Source organism: Amblyomma maculatum, chromosome 5, assembly GCF_055883805.1.
Source record: "Amblyomma maculatum isolate TAMU_Amacu chromosome 5, ASM5588380v1, whole genome shotgun sequence".
NCBI classification, from domain to species: domain Eukaryota; kingdom Metazoa; phylum Arthropoda; class Arachnida; order Ixodida; family Ixodidae; genus Amblyomma; species Amblyomma maculatum.
In genome coordinates this window covers 36,250,637-36,272,395 of record NC_139348.1, presented here as the reverse complement: position 1 = coordinate 36,272,395, position 21,759 = coordinate 36,250,637, and the positions used below count along the sequence as shown (strand labels likewise).

Here is a 21,759-nt window from a genome sequence, read left to right as displayed (position 1 = left end):
ACGTATCTTACCGAACGGCCCAGTGTAAACATGCGCGGTCGCAAGCTACGTAAACGGGAGTTCCAGCCACTATGCGCACTGCAATAGATACGATACTTACGACGGATGCGCACGTAGTCTGAACGCGGCTTAATACGCAGCTCCAAAACTACTTGAGGCTTCAAACAATTTAGCAATGCACTTCTACTTTTGGACACTCACTGATAGATCCAACCTCCTTAGCACGTCTATCCCAATGCAATGATCACCCGTTCAATAAGGGAGAAAACCTGAGCCAGGGGGCGCTGCACTGCTTTGTGTGCATTCCGGCGTGTGTTTACGTGCGCGGTTGTTTTTCTCTCCCTCCGGCCGCATTGTGGCCGTCATAACCAATGGGGAAGGGGAAAAAAAAATGAACATGAATAAAAAAAATGACCGCTTTTTCGCAAAACTTGTGGTAGCCTGTGGTTGTCGGCGCCCCCCTTTTAAATCAATTGTTGCATTCTCATATGCGATCCTGCTTCCGGAGCTCAAACACAGCGTACTCGCTTGAGCAGACGACTGAACTGGATTGTAGAGAGTGGCTGTAGAACTAGGAAGACAAAGGTCTTCCTGGGGAACTGTCTCCCTGGCACCAAAAGCCATCATGCATTTCCTTGGTGATCGTCTTGTGGAGAGAGAAAACTACAGCAAAAATAGCATGCCTCGGCTTGCCGATGAGGGGTTTCTAATGACCCAGGTCGTTAGAAACCCCTCATTGTTAAAGGTAGATAGGTCATTGATTTCGGATGACAGCGCCGCAGCAGCGAACCAAATTTGGGCAAGGCGGCATGCTTTGTGCCTTCTAAAACGCGCCCAAAACAGGCACCACAGCGCCGGTAGCATTATGTGTAGTTGTCACCCCGGTGAAGCGAATGGGTCATTATGGGTGGCAATGTTTACTTTTTTGGCCTTGTTGGGGGGTTGCTTAAAACGTATGTCCCCGAAGAGTTGAATGGGCCCCTTTCAAGAGAGCAGTTACAAAGGGAAAGGAAGCTCCTCAACCAGCACCCGGAGTACTCGTCGCTATCAACGATTCTCCATGAGAAGGCTAGACACTTCATTCTAGGAACAGCATGGACAAAGGCATCGGGGCTTCCGCATTGTTTACTCTTTCACACCTTAACACAAGAGGTGCCGCTTCAAGTAGCAAATCCGCGTTCGTTTTTTTGTTTTTGATGTCTGAGCTTTCCAACAAACGCTCTTTGAAAATAATGTTCATGTCAATCAATTTATCATAATTTCTCGCTTTCCAAAGCACCGATATAAAAAGTTTCCAACCAGCTTCTTTGTCAGCTGGGGGACCGAAAAAAAGCAAAAATAAGAAACCCCATTGACAAAGAGCGCCGGCTTTGCACGCGCCTGCACTTGACCAAAAAAAAGCAAAAATAAGAAACCCCACTGGCATAGAGTGCCGGCTTTGCACGCGCCTGCACTTGACTTTTCCCTCTTCTCCTCATTCTCCTGTTCCGCGTGCGGCTGCGCCTGGCACGCCGACTGTGCGGACTCGGCAGACAGCAGTGTGCTGCGCGGCTGCGCGTAGGGTTTGTAGTTCTCCTCTGCTCCGCCAGAAACCGAGCGCTGGAGTCGTGAAGCAAACTTTATCTTGGGTTGCCTATGGGCATCTCCCAATTTGTACAGCTAAGTCATTCAAATTTTAACCTCTCTGTCTCTCTCTGCTCTTGGCTCACAAACAGTGAGTGAAATCGGCTGGCTCGTAACACTTCGTATGTTATTCGTTTTCATGCATTTTCTGTCATTACATCTTCTCTACAGGCTGGCTGTTCAGTAATTCTAATTGCACATAAGCAGATTTAGTGTCACTTTAAACAAGTGACATTCACGTTGTGTCACACGACAATCTTTAGTGACGGTTCTACTCAAGTTGAGGACAACCCAGAGGGCTATGGAACGAAAAATGGTAGGGGTAACATTAAGAGATATGAAGCGTGCAGAGTGGGCCAGAGAAATAACTCAAGTTACCGACATTCTAGTGGAAATTAAGAAGAAATGGGAATGGGCAGGACATAGAGTGCGAAGAGAGAATAACAGATGGTCGCTTAGGGTAACAAACTGGATTCCAAGAGAAGGAAAGCGTAGCAGGGGGCGGCAGAAAGTTAGGTGGGCGGATGAGGTTAAGAAATTGCGGGGGTCAAGCGGATGCAGCTAGCACAGAACCGGGTTAAGTGCAGAAATATGGGAGAGGCCTTCACCCTGCAGTGGGTATAGTCAGGCTGATGATGATGATGATGATGCACCAGACTGCAATCGTTCCGTAGTGAGTTTGGCGAACCTGCTACGCTTCGTCCGGCAGAGAATTGTGCAGTCTTGACAGCAGGACAGCCATATATTATTCACACATTTGCGAGAATTATAGTGTTTCGAAATTTTTACCCCAATTTCATGAGTGTGTCCTTCAATACGCACCAAATTTAGGCTGTCACTAACTAAAAACAATGTGCGCACTTGAACAGCTACTCTCGCTTTCAGTGTTTGAGCTAATGAAGGTGTTCATCTGCCTCTGCCCTTCACCGAAAAAATGAGGAGGCGGTTAACAGCATCATTCGCTCGATGTACAAGGCTGCCCTAAGATAGCCACAATACGCTAGCACACGACACCTCCTCCAACTGGGCATTTACAACACTAATCACGGCCGTCTCATCCTTGACCAGTTAAACGTCATCCTAATAGGCGATCCCCATCCCACAGCCCCCCTCCAGACATGTGTACACAGCCGCCTCGTTGTCAAACCGCTACCAAAAAAACATGCTCCCTGGCCGACACGACGCGTGCCGTCAGCACAGAGCTAGAGAATTCGATGACTCCTACCATACCGATGAGCACGCAACATATGTGGACGCGGCAAGGCAAGATACAACAATCTATGTGGCCTGTGCTACCACACTGCAATTTATCCTTATCTCTGCCGCTACAGTGCGCGCCTCCTCCCTCATCGCAGCAGAAGAAACAGCGATAGCGCTGGCCATCACTGACCCGTGTACATGTAGAGCCCTCAGTGACTCAAAAAGAGCAATTCTAAATTTCTCGGCAGGCTACATCTGCCTTCCTGCTGCACGCATCCTGCGCTGCTGCCCTCCCGACCACAAAATTAACCTAGTTTGCGTACCCGCCCACGCAGTCAAGTCTGGAAACGATGGGGCCGACCAACTTGCCTGAGGATCAACAATCCGGGCAGTCGGTCTCAGGCATCCAGACGCACTCGCTGAAGCCCCCCAGACTTTCGCCGAAATTACCTATTTTCACAAAGAGACACGACACCTTTTCCTGCTTCCCCACCCCGACCTCGACTGAACACAAGCCACCCTGCTCTGCACATTACACACACACTCAATTCTTAGTCCCTCTAGGCTATCACTAATTACTAACGGTGAATACGACCCCGCATGTCCAAATTGCAACAACAGAGAACTTGCCACTCAGGCGCACATCCTCTGGGGATGCGAAAATAACCCGCCCCCAAGGGCCCTCCTGCCAGCTCCCTCTGCGGAAAGCTGGCACCAACCGCTCACCAAGCCAGACAAGAACACACAGCTTGCACTTATTTCGTGGTACCAGGATGTCGCTCCCACCTAGGGGGCCACACAGGACCCACCTGCCCTTATTCAAGACATCTGGAGCAAAAAAAGTTGTTTCTCTCTCTGCCCTTCGATGGCTTCCACATTGTCTAATGCTTCATGTCAGCCAGCAGCCTGCCACTGAAGACGAAGAAATCGCTGGCTTCTGCCCGAGCGCCGCTCTTGGTTCACGTGTCGCCACCGGTTAAGCTGTCGCCTTGCTCTGGATTTAAATAAACCGGTGTGGATGTACTGTATCCTCAAGGTGTTTCTGAGGTCGTGACAATATTTAACCCTTTCACTGCACGAACGTACTGGTGCACTTTCGCGCTTTCCCCCTACAGTGTCACCAAAGTACATTCTATATCGTGCGTTCAAAACTTTGCGCCTGAGCGCGACGCTGGCGCATTCGGATAGGCTGCGCCATCTGTAACATCTTTCTACAAAATTGTATTTCCGTCCCGCATTGTGTTGGTACGTATATACTGAAGAGTATGGAGCGACCGCGCTCACCTCCACCATCTTCTTAGCTGGGGGGCGCGGTCGGTCCGCGCGCGCTACTCTATCACTCTAAGCGATAATGCGGCACGCGCCTTTCGCGGTGCGTGCGTGCGTGCGTGCGCGCGGTTACGGGTTCAAGGGTTGTTCTGCCACCTGCTGCAGGTTTGCAGGATTTTAGTTTTACTCTGCTGGCATGTCTGCTATGACGCGTCACGTTCTGGGGCTCGCGTCGTTGCCTCTCCAGTAGGTCGACACATGACTCGATCGCTGCTTTAGCTCTGTCTTGCTGCGCCCTTACTTGCGGCTAGCAGCAGCAGAGGAGATTGTTTTAGCCTCTTTCCACCTCCATCCGTCATCTTGATTTCACAACGTGCCATTTCTCTCCGTTGTGCAGGCCACCGGATGTGCGCCCTATGTGCGGGCAGTTACTTTTGGATGGCTGTCCGCGCGAGACCTTTGACTGCAGACTGGACCGATGGCTCTTTTCATTATAAATATGAGCTGAGCTTGCAATTGGACTCTCAAGAAGTGTGGCGGTTTTTTCTTATCTTATCCTCATTTATCCAATTTATAATATGGCTGATTATGATGATGCTGCTGCTAATTAATAGTACCTTCAGAACACTGAACTGTGCATATTTCGTTGGCTATGTTATTTGTATAGCAATAATAATAAAAAATAAATTGCTATGCTCGTTTCTTGATATACTCATTCCCTGAAACCAAGCCGACACTGGGGGTGCGTCACAACCAGAAACGCCCGACAGCGAAAGGGTTAAGGCCCAATCTCAAGCGGCATAAATGAAGTTGGAGTTATTTGTAATTCAGTGTCTAGAAAGTCGTCCGACAACACAGCAACAGCGGGCTCAAGCGCCGGCCGGAGGCAGCACCGCTTTACCTCCTGCAAACTGTCCGCGCAAAGCCAGCACCTTTATGGCGCTGGCTTTAAGGCAGAGGGCTGGAGCTTCTTCATCTGCCTGCCTCTCTCTCTCTCTCATAAATAATAACCTATGGAGTGAACACATGTCAAGAATGAACCCTTCTTGGGAATTGTTGACCAGTAGCAAGTTGCTAGTAGATGTAATCGCGCCGATAAGCTTTCCCGGTAAGCTTCTACGCATATTGTTACGTGGCGACAAGCAAGAAGACGGCACAAAATAGTGACAGGGTGAAGGATGATTCAATGGCTGGCCTAGCGCGAGGGCTCCTCTTGCGCCACTGCCGATCTTCTTCGCAACAATATGCTAGCTCCACTGCGAATTCGTCGTCAAATTTAATCTTGCCTTTTTCTAATTATCCAGTAAGGTTGACAGTAGGGCTGTGCCATGATTCAGCCATACACTACTGCCAATACAAAAGCGTAGTTCGCAGAGGCTTTGATGCAAAACAAACCAGACCTAGCGACGATCTCGGAGCAGCACAGTGCTAAGCACTACTGGCCCCAAGCACCCTGCTGTCCTCGTGATGCTCAAGAGCAGCACCAATGCGTTAAGCTAGTGGCATCTGGCACAGTGAACACTGCAAACATCTTGCATGCTTTCATGATGCGGCGGGAACCGGACCTTTTTTGATGTATTCAACACCAAGCAAATGTTGCGAAGACATGACGATGCCGCTATACATAGCTGCTGTGCCACTGGACAGCTGAGGCAGCACAGAAGCGCGCAAAAGATTGCGAGGCGTCTCTGAACGAAACCTTTTGGTTGAAAAACAAGCCTCGTGCAAGGCTGACAAGTTTCGTGCACTACAGTGGCAGTCCACCACGACATCGTGCCTCCATTTTGCTTTTGGTTGAAAAACAAGCCTCGTGCAAGGCTGACAAGTTTCGTGCACTACAGTGGCAGTCCACCACGACATCGTGCCTCCATTTTGCTTTGGCGGGACTGTTCTGTCATTGCGAAAATACAGCCTCTCGCATATATGCACACGTCATAGGCAGCTAGCTGAGTGTCTGTTCCAGCGGCAAGACGTTTCACGGTTTGTCGTAACATGAGAAACGCGGTGCTGATGTTGTGCCAGCAAACTTGAACAAAGACGCAATCACAATCAACAAGCGTTTCTGATTTTTAGGAAAAAGGCCATGTGCGAGTGAAGGAAAGCATTAGAGGGGTCATGGCAAGAAAATGTGGTGCAACGCGGATGCATGGAAATGAGGACTGCAACTGCAACTCAGGCTATGTATGAGGGACGCTGTACTGGAGGGTTCCGGATAATATCGGCCACCCGAGGTTCTTTAACCTGCACTGACATCGCACAGTACACGGGCACCTGTGTTTCGCCTTCATCGAAATGTGGGAACTCGGGCTATCCAGTTCAAGTAGTCCAGAGAGCAGTCCACTCAGCCAACCATGGCGAGGCTCATAAGCTTGGGTCACAGGATCAAATGCTGGCACTTGGTAGCAGAGTTTTGATTGCAGAGAAGTGCAAAGAATGCTCCTGTGCTGTGCAATGCCCGGTGTCATAACCAGACCCGCGAAAGACGCATAGGGTGCAAGTCCAATGATGAAATGCCACACTGCATGAGTGATGGTATCCCGCTGCATCCCGGGACTACCGCAACAAAGTGCACCAAACAGCAAAAATTTTCACTGAGCATGGATGCAAGGAACTCCCCCAGAAATGCATCAGACATGCACCACTCACTCTACTCTCACTCTGTTGTAAAGAGGCATCACTCTGCATCCATTCTTGCTTCTGTAAATATGCAAATTATCTTCATACTGAGAAGAGGCCTCAAAGTGTCCCTTTCGTGCCGTATTATGAAACCTGCTAGACTCCTTGAGGAACAGCATAACATATCAACTGGTGGCAACAATATCAAAATATTGCAGGGCATGAAGAACCCCCTAGCTCTTTGCCACTTCCCTCTTTGTCCTTCCGTGCATTACCACCTTCATTCCTTCTCTCACAGCATGGTGTGGGTACCCATGCAGAGTAAGAAAGCACCATTCCCCTTTTTTTGACAGTCTTTTAACATTCAGTCGTTAGCAAGCCCTGCTGTGCTAACTTACAACAACACACTCGCCTAGTATACACGACGACACAGCAGTCACAAGGCACCTTAGAGTTAAAGGAGTATAGACACAAAGTTTTGGTGGCACTTTTCTTCTTTTTTAATGATATGTAGGAAATTCTTGTACATGAATCACCAGGTGGTTTTCACCTACGACAACTGAATAGTTTTTATTGAATTTTCTTTTCTCATCAGTTTCGGTTTGAGCAGTCGAGAGATTGATGTGACGTCACAGTCAAGTCTACGCCATGTGTGGCATAAAAAAACCGGCGATATAATCGCTGACGCTTCACTTCTTGTGATCCCTGTTCATGAGGCAAGCTGGCTTAGCGTTGTAGTGAGTTCAAACGTCAAAGGTATGATTATATTGCTGCTTTTTTCATCCCCTACATCACTTAGACTTGACTTCCGAAGTCGCAGCAAACTGAAACAGGTGAGAAAGTAAATTCGATTATAAATTATTCAGCGGCCGTAGGTGACACCACCTGGTGATCCTTGTACAGTAATGCCTTGGACATTACTAAAAAGCACAAAACGTAAAACCAAGAAAATATGTGTCTATACTCCTTTAAGGGCTGGTCTTAAAACTATTTTCCTTATTTACCAATCAAAATTGATGCTTGGTGTGTTCGTGCAGGTTTCTGTGCGGATTCCTAAACTGCAATTATTTCCTTTGTGATTCAATTATTTCATGATAATTACACCTATTAGTCTAATTCTTACAAGAACAATTACAAAATGACCACTGAAGAAAAACTTTAGATGAACACATTGCTGGACACTAGAAAGAATGAGGAACAAAATGTTGCAAGCAGCTTTTGATTTAGCTATTATTTCTTGTTTTATTGCATAAAAAAGTCCAAAGGTCAAAATACAGCACTATAATGATCACAAAAAAAAAAAAAAAGCCATTTTAAAAATTTTGAACAATAAATTGAAAAATCTACTTGCAAAATTGTGTGTTCCATGTATTTGGCTTCATACTGAAACAAAAATTCTTACTCTATCTGCAATAGGTGCAGAGATATTATGGCTGCAAAATGCAAGTGGTCGACAATGCATGTTTTGAGAAAAGAGCAAAAAAGAAACAGGGGATTATTTAACGGACATTCACTGGTGCAATGCACACATTTACAATTTAAAATGGCTAGAAACCTCCAGGAATGTAGTCTTTGCTTTCCAACGTCCAAGTGCCGCCTCTTTCATTTTGATTTTCAGTTGCAGCACATTCAGTTGTCCCTTTTTCAGCTGCGCGAGTCGCATGCAGGCAGCGACATTTTTTTTTAAATTTTTTTTACGTACGTCATTTTGCCACATCCTCGCATCAGGACCGCGGTGAGGAACGTATATTGCGGAAAAGAAATGTAATTTGTAGTTGTTTGCTGCTTCTCAGTGCTCTGCATTGCACAGGAAGCAAGTGCATTCACTAAGGACTATGAACGAGGTCTGATCGGCGCAAACGCGTGGCGACTCTACGAAGACAACGTGTCCCGCAGTTTACACATTGGAGAGCAAGTTTGACGGTGATTTCTTATCCACGTTCACTTTTTTAAATGTGAATATCGCCACCGTATGTTATACACTTTGCCAATCTAGGCAAACTGTTTAGATCCGAAGATCGTGAACTCCGCCTCGCCAAGCGGACTGTCCGCCGCGCTGCTGTCATCGTCATGAAAAACAATCAGATTATACCACTTCGTTGCTGGAGTTGGCGCGAGTTAGCCTTTTCTATTTTGAGCTTGTCTTTCTGCTCATTTGCGGCCTGCGCTACCACTGTTGCGGCTGGTGTGACAGCTGGCAGCAGCAGTCTCCCGTGCTGGCTCGTACACACAATCATTTGGCGCACGACTTTCGACGACCTGAGCGCGCACAGCCGGGGCAGGCCATCACTTGAGATGATTAACCAACTATTTTTTTTCACTTCTTTCACAAATTCTTGCCGTGAATGCACCTCGCGGTTCGGAACCAAGCGCGGCAGATGTCACGTCTCCGCCGTCTGCCCGCAGCTCGGGCGCGCCGAGCAGACGCCGTCAGCCAGCTCCACAAATGCGGTGACGCCTTATCGTCATGTGCACCCCAAAAGCCAATGGGATTGCAAATGCCATGTTTTCTTTTTTGCTATCTTTTTTATGCGACCAATGGGCGAATGTAAACAACAAAGGCGCTACTTTGAAGACGAAAGGCAGCTCTTTCGAATTAGACCAAGATGGCTACGGTGCCGCGAACAAAATGGGAGCTACGCCTCGCGGAAAATGGTTGTTTGGGGGGCCGTTTTTGGCCCAAATTCAGGAAACATCGATTATATAAATTGGCATTGTGACTAAAATACCGATCCTAGAAGTGAAAAATTTAGTTGATAGGTAGATAAAGAGCTACTAATTTCGCAAATCACATGTTCTAAAAAGTGATTTTTTCGCGATTTTTGGAAGATTAGATATTCCGGAAGTATGTCTTATAAATTACCATTTCTGTAATTATCAATGTCCGACTGGGCGTAGAAATACTTGAAATTTATTATTTAACAAGCGGCGGCAGCCGCTGAAAATTCCCAAACTTCGCACGCGTGCCATTCCTCTCCCGCTGAGCTGAGCGCCGCCATCCTGGACTTGTTTTGTTTGCTAATTCTTGCACTTTCTTCTGCCACCTTCGGCGGCATGGTCGAGGCGTGGCTTGCTTCCAATTGAGAGCCTCATGGCGGCTTTCAAGTTTCCTGCGCTCGAATTCAAGGCTGCGATTGGGCAAAGCGCGCGCTCCGCGAGAACGCAAGGGATCGGGCGACTACTATTGGCTGCTGCGGCCGCTCCGGCTCTTTGCTTGCTGTCGTTGTTGGCTGTCTTTGTACTTTGTGCGTACTGTTCGCCTTTCGCCATTTTTGCGATCGCCAGTTTTACAATCTCTTGTCGTGCCCTCTGAACAGTTTCGTGCAACATGTTAAACGTTGCGTGGTCGCTCACGATGCCCCGAGATGCGACACGCGTTCAGTGCAGGCTTGGCTAGCTTTTTTTTTTTCTTTCGCCGCTTATGCCGCGGAAGATAACCCGGGAAGTTGCTTGCCGCGTTTGGGCCGCTCCTCGTTCCTCCGGCGAGATGCCGCAAGAGATAAACCAGGGTGCCACTTGCTGCGTCTGCGCGGCCCATCATGCATCTAGGGCGAAATGCCGCGGGGGAATCGAGAATGCCGACTGTCACGGCTTGCAGAGCACAGGATCGACGGATCTCAGCATGTGGAAAGTGGTCCGCGGCACCAAGGCATTTGCTGTAGCCGATCGGCTAGTCACACAGATGTTCGTTATAGCTGAGACGAAGCGCCATAGCCCTAATGTATATTTTGACGGTCGCACCGGACTTGTTCGTGATAAGCGAGTGTTCGTCTTAAGTGGGGCCGTTATAAGTGGGCTCGACTGTACCTGAATAAAGTTTTGCGGGCAAGGCAAGCCTATGTATTCAAAATATTGTCTGGATTTGTAATAATTAATTTGATTAATCAACATAGCTCTAATTGATAACAAAAAATCCAGTGCTATGCTATTTTTCAGCAAGAAAATTTAGAAAAAGGGCTTTGTTTTGCCCTGAGGAACCTATATAGGACTCAGCATGACAAATTGCACAATGCCAGTGCCTTTCGCAATTTCTCCAGGCCTAATATAAAGGACCTATTCGAACCAATTTGATATGCTTCTGTAACTTGAGAACTAGCATGCACAATTCTATGAAACTTGGTGGTTTTTCATTTGTCGTGAGCCTGTCCTGAAAATTTCATCATGATAACTTGAGAAACAAAAACGTTATTGTTCTCTCAACCTTTGAGAGCAGTTTTCTCAGAATGAATTTTTTGCACGATGTGGCTGCTAGGGAAAGTCATATCTCAAGAACCGCTTATTGGATTTTCATGAGTTTTTTTTTTTGTTACATCAGTTCAGTTCAGTCGTGTCAGACTCCTCGTAATCCTATGGGCCATATCACGCCACACTTTCCGGTCTCTCACTATCTTCCTAACATCACATAACTTCATTTGCAGCGCCTCGAGGATGCCATCTAACCATCGCGTGCGCTGCCTACCCCTTCTCCGGTGACCCTCAACCTTTCCCAACATCAAATCTTTCTCCAGCGACTCCTCTCTTCTCATCAGATGACCAAAGTACCAAAGTAGCTGAGCTTTAACTTTAGAATTTGACCCTCCAATGAGCAGTCAGGGTTTATGGTTGACAATATCGACTGATTTGATCTTCTGGCAGTCCAAGGAACTCTCAAGAGTCTCCGCCAGCACCACAATTCAAATGCGTCAATTCTTCGGCGGTCAGCCTTCTTCACAGTCCAACTCTCGCATCCATACATCACAACTGGAAAGACCATAGCAAGAGTTATACGAATCTTGGTTGACAGACTAATGTCTCTGTTCTTTACTAGACGGTGAAGGCTAGCCATGGCTCTCTTTTTGTTACATACCTAAGTAAATTTCTGAAGGCAAGACAATTCGTTTTTTTAAAAAAATATTTCATGTGTAATTAGGGGCAGTCAATTAAAATATCGTCAAGTCAGGTGTAAATTTTAACACTAAATTTGGGGCTGCACTAAAATTTTTCAGAGAGGAAATTTGAAAAAAAAAAAAAAAAAAAGGGAATTGTCTTGCTCTGGGGAAACTATCCAGGAATGACCATAACAAATTTCCCACTGCTAGCGCATTTTGCAAATTCTCCAGGCCTGCCCCTAGGGACCTATGCAAACTATCTTGATATACTCCTTTAACATGAGAACCGATGAGCACAGCTCCATGAAACTTGGTAGTTCTTCAAATGTGTGTACTATGAGCGTATCCTGAAAATTTCCTTCAAATATCTCAAGAAATAAGAAAGTTGGTGTTCAAGGGTAGCCTCCCTCCTTAAGGAACCGAATCTCAGACAAAATGAGTGTCCTCAAGCATGGTACTGTGTTGCAAAGATGAAACTGGTGCCGCAATTTCCCATGCAGAAATGCTCTATGCTTCACTCCACACACAGAACCTTAAAATGACGGGCATCCCAAGAATACGGCACAAAGAAGAGAAAAGAAGAAGACTCCGATGCATGTGCTCCACACTGATATTGATTCTGAGGACGGCGCAAAAGACGCGTCCCTTTCGCGCCGTCCTCAAAATCAACATCAGCTATGAACCAACTAGCCCAAACTAAAGTACTTCTTGAGCACTGATGGGTCCAGTACACACCATGCTCAATATGAGGCTAGCCATCAATGCAATGTCATCAGGCGGTGTAGCGTGGCTATAAGTTGCACCAATTATTTACCAAGCTGCATGAACTAACTGTTCAGTCGTAAAAGGAGAGGTGAAACGGTGCAAAGCCGACAAAACATCCCCACTTCATCAGACCTGTTCAATCCATCTTTTGTAACGAGATATGCTGCCCTATGGAAAACCGGTGGAAAAACCCAAGTGCAGGTGCTGTCACGTTACACGAGGCTTCAACTGTAACAGCAAAAATGATGTGTGCTTCACAGCCGCTGCCAGTTATTGCCTGCTTCTGTCACTAACATCAAATGCGCACGTGCATGGCAGCTTTGAAAAGCAGGTGGATTAAACACCTGCTTAGGAGGTCCTCAGACGCTTTCCAAGAGCACCTGCCACTTATCTGGTGTGAAAATTTACACACTAGCTAAACCAAGAGCAGCATGGCATGGAATGCTGTGCATATGTCACCACTGAACCGTCAAGTCTGGCTATCTGCAATCTACTGCCCTCCACTGCTTAGCAACAACGTCGCACAAGACAAACGCCAGTTGCTCTGTACATAGAAATCACCATATCCATACAAGTAGTTTCCAAGACCAGCTTACATCTGCATCGTAATTAAGAGCAACCTCCAATCATTTGACTCGTGTTCAACCTTGTGCTGACCTGTCAACATGGTGCTTTCAAATGGCATACGAGAGACGACATATTTCAGTATGCTAAATGGCTACTCCATCTTGATGCACGCGCCTCGTAATAATTTTCTTGCCCTAAAAGAAATTAGCTGCGACTTCAAAAGCAGCAAAAGCCATCAGTTAACCTGAGCAACACTTCCACTACAGCCTTAAAGCACTCTATAAACAAAAGTTAAGGCTAGATCCACAAGTGGTGGACAGTTATTGTAAGCATGCAGCCTGGCACAATTTTCCTAATTTAAGCTAGGAATGGCAGAGCATGGTGCTGTCTGGCTCATACGACATAAGTGCAAGCCACCTGATGAATTCTTAGAAAAACACATGTTCACAGAACAAGCAGTACAAACCTTGTGTTTGGGGCACAGGATGGAAAAATTCTCCAGGTCCAAATGGCAACCTGAATGAGGGGGGGTTAGAAAATAAAAATGAATCACCAACCAGCATACAGAGCATTGTTTTCTATGCACTAAAAATCTTGCAGCAAAAAAAGAGAGAGAGAGAGAGAGACAAAAATGCCAGTTTTGGAAATGGCACGAAACATTAGCACTTCCTGGCAATGCAGATCCCTAGTGAATATGAAGTACACAGTTTTTCTTCAAATAAATTCAAAGCAGATGTTGCAAGAACTTTTGGCACAAAAGGCCATTACACAAAGAAGAATGCTCCCATCTAGCTCAGGCTTAATTTTGCTTAGTCTCCCTTTAGCCTTTAGCTGTACTCAAGGGGGAAAGCCAAAGCAGGTTTTGAAGCCCTAATATAAGTAGTTTGGAGCAACCTAGAGCACAAGTATGTAAATTTTTATTCAAACTAACACATTGTGAAATATTAGCGATGCCAACTTTTTCTTGCAACACAACAAGCTTCAATAAGTGCTGTTTTTGTCCCCACTTGTGGTGAAATCAACAAAATTCGGATATCCAGAAATCTGGAGAGCAAAATTTGGAAAACATGCCACCAGTGCCTTTGTCGTGGCTGTGCATACATGGCACATGCCAATTCCTTTCCTTGGTACCTTAACACGTGTGCCTCGCCGCCCCTTCATATGTTTCTGGCTGATGCACACCGAATATGTCGCTTCCTACATGTGAAGCTAAGTGTGGTATGAGTTAGTTCCCGAGGAAAATGACAGCCATGCAGACAAAGAATGAATAATGGGCAGAAAGGAGCTAGAGCTTCCAATCTGCGACGCAATTTCATTCTTTCAGGGTGAGAAGCATGGGGAAATATGTCAAGCGAAAACGAATATTAAAAATGGATTGCAAATGAAAACAAATCCACAGTGTAAGCTAAAAAGAAAAAAAAAAGGACAGAGAATGCGTCTCTCAAAACAAAGCCATGAAAACGAACAACATATTCCACACACATTCTATTTCATTCATTGGTCAGATATTTTTTCACCGACAGAGTGGCCCTAGTGGTTACTATGCGAGTGACAAGTTGCAAATGGCTCCACTGCTGGTAAAATGCAATAAGATGCAAATACAATCCCCTTGACACCTGTAGGCAGAGTACTGAATGTGGAATACTGTCCATAACACGCTGATCTAGGGGACGAAACTGCTTTGCACTTGCCATCAGTCTTGCCACACTAAGTAGCAGGACGAGCCAAAATGCTGCCGCAAAACAAAGGCACATAAAACAATACTATGTCCAGTGTTGTGCACGTGGTTCATGCTGCACAAAAGGTAACTGTGTGGGCTCCGAGGCTTTTGACTTATAACTGAGTAGCCTAGAAAAAATTATGAGGGACTTGAGTGACTAAGGTAGTGAATGGCGAAAGCCTGAGGGCCACATTCTGCTATGCAACTGGCACTAATTAGCAATTAATTAATTAGCCACTAGGAAGGTAATTAATTATTTACTTAATCATCTAAACCCCCCATTAATTATTAACTTAATGAATTGGTCAATTAGGCATTAACAGGGAATTCATAATTAGTTGTTAATTAGTAATTGATTATTGATTGACATATGGCCATATAAGGCACGCATTCGCGCATACTGTGGTGATACTCTGTTGTTGGTCGAGACCTCTATGACGTCATCCCGTCTCGGCCAATCAGAGCCGCCGCAGAAGCGGGACACATTTTGTCCACGACAGCATGAGCCATTGAAGGCTTTCGCCTTAATACCGTTTTCATGACGCAACCGCAGGAGCATCTATGTACTACAGTTCTGTCCATTATACTACCTTCTCAAGACCACTTTCTGTGCGAGCTGCATATTTTAGTCATGATGGATAGCGACAGCAACAAGGGTACTTGTTTGCCTTGTCTAATGGAGATTGCACACTGCAACATGGCCTAGTGCGACAGCATGCCGTGTGTGGGGTGGTGCCTCGTGCTCAAATCTGCAAGCATGGAGCGGCTACACCAGCCACATGGCTCCGGATGGCCGCGGATGCACTGGGTCTCTGTAAGGCTTACCATTACCACGCATGTGCATGCGCAATGTTCTGGCAGCCCATGCAGTGAGAAATGAGCCCGTTAACTATAAGCAGCGGCGAATGGGGGAGCGTGCGCAGCAATCAGATCACACGCGAGGTCGGCGCTACGCAGGAAGAGGGGGGCTGAGCTGGGGGGCTGAAAAGGGGTGGTGCTGGTTACAAGGCCGACACTGACGCGAAACCCAGGAATGGCCGCTAAAGAGCTGTGCATTGCCGTTTCTTAGCGTCCGCAGCCGCCATAGCTTACGTACATTCAGCATGACGACACGAGACGCGTACCGCACGTCAGCCGCCGCGTGCAGAGCATAACACACACCGGAGAAAACGTCTGCCACGGGCTGAGCTGGTTGTCCGCACATGCATAGTGCGTGCAGCGGCAAATGAAGACCGGGAAAGACAGAGGAAGGGGAGATAAAGCTTGGCACAAGAATGGGCACCACCCTTGCGCTTCGCTCTATCGTGTTCTTCTCCTCTCCCGAACACCACGGCTGCATTGATTCCCTCTCATTCCTTCACGCACATGGCTTGAAAACGTCACGCGGAAAATAGCCGAGGGAGATGCGATTGTCTTTGAGGAAGGCACACAGTCCAACGCGTGTTGCGGAGGTCGATATATCAAATGACCGGTGAAATTGAGTTCGATATACGACGCAGCATTTCTATACTTTTACAAAGAATTTTCAAGAAGATATTCCGCGAGTTCAATATAACCAAAATTCAAATTATCTGGGTTCGACTGTATAGTCAAGTCCTATTACCCTAACCTGAATAAATTGAGGTGAGTCTTCTACACTAGAAAATACGGTATTCAAAATTAAAAATATTTGCCCATCATTATGCGAATTGGAAAGTTGCGACATAGTTGGCAAAGAAAGCAGGCAAGCATGGACTTTTGTATAGATTGCTGCAGTTTCATCCCCTTTAACACTTCTGGCACAAATAGTCATACCTGTATCAAAACGGTGCAGCTGTCCCACTCCTGTGAACACACTGCACTCCTGTTTTGTTTATTGCCACTGCAACTTCCTATCTTAACAGATCCCGACTAATGCAAGAGTGCCTACAATGCACTGCAGCCATTTCCCTGACACTACTGCATCTCTCAAAGTTTCATGTCTTTTCTCTAGAGCAAACGAGATCTCCCTTATTCCTAGTGTTCCAAAGTGTTTGCTGTACTAAACCGATGACAATTGGGCACATGAGATACATAGAGTTTTCATGAACCAGAGCAGCGAGAAACCAGTGCTCACAATGGTGGCACGAAAAAAAAACGAGTGGTGGTACCTTTTTCAACGGCACAGAGGTAATGATACTTTTCACTGCAGCCCCGAGTGATGCAGGCCAGGAAAGCACCCACAAGCTTGCACTTGCAGCAGACCTGAAATATGTCAGGGTGCACGTTAGCCCAAGTGGGCACCTCTGCTGCACAGAGATTGTGCAGCAGATGGCTTCGGGCTTACGTGCAACGAATAGAAAAGCAGGCTAGGAAACGCAGCGATGCAAAACACTGCCCCACGAGAAAAGTAATACGCCAGGTGACTGGTTCAAAACATACCGTCACAGGGGTTCTGACACAACACACAGAGACACAATCAGCTTAATTCACTTTGGAGCAGCCAAAAATGCTTTTTGGCACAGAACAGTGAATGTTTGGCGCAGATATATACAGTCAAACCTCGATATAATGAACACGCATATAACGAATTATTGAATATATCGAACTCTTCTGAAATTATTTTGTCAAACACATGTATTAACTTCCCATAGCGAACGCGGTTCGGCATAAAATGGATATTACGAACTTCGCGACGCCAAGCACTACCTCACTTTAATAGCAGGAGGCAGGCTTCATTGCACTACATGTGTGTTATGCGGCGCAGCAAACGTTCAGGACTACCTCGCAGGTGCTGACAGCACCTGCGAGGACAGATGCCACGACGGCATTGGTAGTTGACAGCCGAAGAAATCTATGGCCTCCGATATTACCCCCGCGTGCCTGTTTGTGCGCACGAAGGTGATCTCGGAGGCCATAAGAAATCGTTTGCATCTCACAATCGCCGACAGCACCGCTTCAGCAGCGGCGGCAGCGGCACGATCGAATGTTGTTTTTTGCCTTTTTGAATGGAGGAAGGAAACAACTTGCTCTTTTGGTTTTTGCGCTATTCGCGTTTTTTGGTTTTAGTGTTAGCAGCGGCGTGGCTGTCGTAGCGTTCGGCGGAGGCTGCGTCGGTCGTCGTGTCGAGTGTGGTGCGCGGGTGTGCGTAGTGCTGTGATGGCGGTGAACGTGAAAAAAAGAGCAGAACAGACGTTAAAGACCAAGCTCAAGATAAAGGCAGTTTACACTCTTCTCGTGAAGCTTCTTATGAAGCAGGACTTGAAGATCGACTTGCTGGGAGCATTAAAGCGGCATGGGATAGCGTGAAAGGCGAAACGATTGCCAACTGCTTTCGGCACGCAGCTTTTGTTCCAGCAGAGGCGCGCGCATCAAGTGACGATGGGGACGAAACAGAAGCAGAGCTCCGCGAGCTTTTGACAGGTGACATGCCCGCAACAATGACTGTAGAGGACTTTGTAGGCAGCGACGTCATCGCGGCGACCACGGCTGTACTGACGGACGCCGAAATCGCTGTGGACGTTTCTGAACATCCCGCAGACGAAGCTCAGGCTGACCGTGCAAACGATGAGAACATTCCGACTTCACAAGAAGCGCTTGCTGCATTGGATTTACTGCGCCGCCACTACAGTGCTATTGAGAGCAGTGGGCTTGCCCTTGTTGAGCGTTTGCAAACTGTGGAACAGGGCGTGATATGGAACGCGATCAACACAAAAAAGCAGGCCGCGATAACGCAGTTCTTTGCGCGTAAATAAACGGACGTGACCGAAGAAGGCACCCTCCGAGTTGCTGTGCCTTCTCTGATTGAATTTTGCTGCTCTTGCATAGATATTCTACGAAATTTTATATTACGAATTATGGCTAGAGTGAACTATTTTCAGATTTTTTATCTGTTTGTTATAACGAGGTTTCACTGTACCACACTTCCCAATGTACAAGAAGGACATTTTCTGTCAGTACATAATACAGTCAAACCTCAATATATCGAATTATTGCGTATATTAAAAATTTTCTATATCACGCGGAAAATCGCATAAATATTTAATTTTTTATTTCGAACGGCGCCGGATGTAAAATGGACATATCGAACTCCATCACCCCAGACCACGTGCGCTCTGTTGACAGGAGGCGGGCTTTCTCACTTTCTCACAACACCCTCGAAGATAGCGGCGGCGCCGGGGAGTCAGGAGTCTGTGTGCCAAATGCAATGTTTCAAAGGTTTCGAAGACGCCGCGTGCGTAACCGCTATGTTGAAATGGCGCCCTCGACGCAATCGATGTGTGCAGCTATTGTGCGCAATACGATAGCTGCACACATCCATTGCGCCGAGGGCGCCATTTCAACGTAGCGGTGTACGCACGCGGCATCTTCGAAACCTTTGAAACTTTGCATTTGGCACACCGACTCCTGACTCCTTGGCACCGCCGCTTGTGCTACGCCAGTCTTTGTAACCGTGCGTTCGCGTGGTTTGTGTGATCGCTTAGACCTGGCTTAGGCCTGTCGTACGTGGTTGGTGTTCTGTTGCGATGGCTGCGGTAAGTTGTGTTGACATGAGTTTCTACGGGTCGCCCTCCCAACTAGCACCCCTACACGTTTCGCGGTGTTTTAAAAATACTTCGCCATGGTAATGAGATTTCATGCTTTCGTGATCTGTTCTACGATGTTCATAGTTGCTTTGTACCGAATAACCACATCATAGGTACCCCGTAAAATGAAAAAACTGCTTTGGAACCTTTCGGTTCCACGAATTCCTATGGGCGTCAACCCTACTTTTCATCCCGTCGGCTGCGGCGCAGCGAGCGCGTCCTTTGTTTGTAAACACGGTGTTGGTCTATACGGTGCTCCCGTGCTCCAATGGCATGTGGTGAAACCTCAAGTTCAAAAGCCTTGAAAATAATACCACGTGGGTCCTCGAAAACGCCCTTGACAGCGAGAACCTGATGTCATGAGTGGTATACAAGTGGAATTCCAAGAGAGGCCTAATTGTATGCAGCGCGTCCTTCTCGAGGTTGCTTTTGAAGTATATATATGTATGAAGGAAAGAAGCCAACAGTCGACGAGGCCAAAGAAAACATTGAGGATTGTACTTTGTCTTTTTTTTTTAAATTTTTATTTAGGTAATCGCATAAATTAGTAATGTAATCTGTTTAGGGGAAAGATAATTAAACATAAAGTAGAAGAAAAAACAACGTGCAGATGGTGTGAATCGAACTCACGACCTCCGAATATTGCGTCCGGTGCTCTTCCAATTGAGCTACATCGGCCGCTGTCCCACCTGCTACAAATTTCTTGGGTATTAATACTGCCTGTATACGAACCTTGAGAGTGTTCATCAGTGTCACCCTCAACCATAGCGGTGGACGTGGAACGTTACCGCCAGCGTCACGTAGAACGTGATCAAGAGTGAGGGCGAAAGCTCGCGTCTGGTGCTCTTCCAACTGAGCTCCATCGGCCGCTGTCCCACCTGCTACTTTCTTGGGTAGTAATGTTGCCTGTATACGAACCTGGAGAGTGTTCATCAGCGCCACCCTCAACCATAGCGATGGACGTGGAATGTCCTATGTTACCGCCAGCATCACGTAGAACGTGATCATGAGTGAGGGCGAAAGCTGTGCTAGAACCCTCTTAATGCTACCTATGGCTTCAAGACTGCCAGAACCGAGATCCTCGGAAAGTTATTCCCCCGCGATGTTATTCTTTAGCAGCATGGTCTCCAAGATCCTGAGGCCATGCTAGCAGACGCTCCTCGCGCCAGCGAAACAGCCGCTTGCTGGCAACTTCCGTGAATTAATTTAATGGTCTTGAAGGTGTTTCAAACCAATAGAAAATAAAAAAAGGGCTACGAATGCAAAAGCGCGCCTGCAGATGTCTCGCACATGCATAACACATGTATTGGTATAGGGCGTAACGCTAGCGCCACCACGCAGTCCCTCAGCAAAACAGACCGCCAATTTCAATACTATGGAGACAGGCGCAACGCTGCAGGCACTGTTCTCCAGGAGGCACTGATATAGACCAACACCGTGTTTACAAACAAAGGTGGCGCTCGCGGCGCAGCAGCCCACTGGGGGTGAAAATTAGGGTTAGCGCTCACAGGAATACGTGGAACCGAAAGATTTCAAAGCAGTTTTCTCTTTTCACAGGCCATCTATGATGTCGTTATTCGACACAGAGCAACCATGAACATCCTAGAACAGATCTTTAAAATATGAAATCTCATTAGCGAGGCGAAGTATTTTTAAAACACCGCGAAACGTATCAGGGTGCGAGTTGCGAGGGCAACCCATAGAAACACATGTAAACACAACTTACAGCAACATTTTTCTCGTTTCACAGAGCACCAGAAGTGGTGGCCAGTCGTTAAATGTTGGCCAGCGCTTTGAAGAAGTGTGTGACAAAGTATGCTGCATCATTGCGGAAGCACTCCACTTTTAAACTTCTCAAAAAATCTATGCTGTGAATCCGGACACCCCCAAAAGGCTCATGCAAACCGCGCAGTTTTGTTTACAGTCTGCTATGCTGCCGCATGGAGTAAATTAGCTCGACAATACTGTTGCTCAAATGATACATCCTAGAAAGAATTATGTTTAATAAACAAATGTTCAACGCCATAAGACAATATGAACCGAATGTGAACTGCATATTCCACTAGTGCCGCCTAACGCAGAAGTAGGATTACATGCTGTAGCCGAGAGCATCATCCTAAATATGAACTTTTGGCGTAGGCTTGACATGCCGACTTTCCATTTTGGCACAGTTTGGCACAATTGGTGTAGCAATTGGATCACTGCACATAACTCACAGTCGCCAACTAATTTTTCAGACTAAATAAGACCGAAGAAGTGGCCTGAATAATCAAAGTACAAAAAGTTGATGAAATTGAAAGGAAAAAATATCACTTTTCTGCAAAAAATCAGCTCTGAAAATCACAAGCTTTGCTCCCCATGTTCTGTTTATACAGTAGAACCTTGTTGATATGTTCCAGGTTTATATGATTTCCCATTTCATATGCTCAAAATTGTGGGCAGTGAAACAGCTCCCATACAACTACGCTATTTTTCTCCTAGTTGATGAGTTCCCGGACAACATGATTTCCCACTTACTGTGCTCGAAACTTCAGAGAAATGCGGTCATATAATATGTTTTGCTATCAACCGGACATGCTAACGAGGG

General features: G+C 46.6%; 1 protein-coding gene across 2 annotated transcripts in view; it reads right to left on the bottom strand.

Annotated features, from left to right (window-relative positions):
• LOC146188023 (uncharacterized) overlaps positions 1–21,759 on the bottom strand; it is a 109,634-nt gene that overhangs the window by 5,693 nt on the left and 82,182 nt on the right. For both annotated transcript variants that reach the window (XM_084603607.1, XM_084603606.1), the window contains exons 7-8: positions 16,758–16,851; positions 13,375–13,424 (exon numbers count right to left, since the gene is read on the bottom strand). In XM_084603607.1, coding sequence (XP_084459733.1) covers positions 13,375–13,424; positions 16,758–16,851 — 144 coding nt within the window. The remainder of the gene's footprint in view (positions 1–13,374; positions 13,425–16,757; positions 16,852–21,759) is intronic.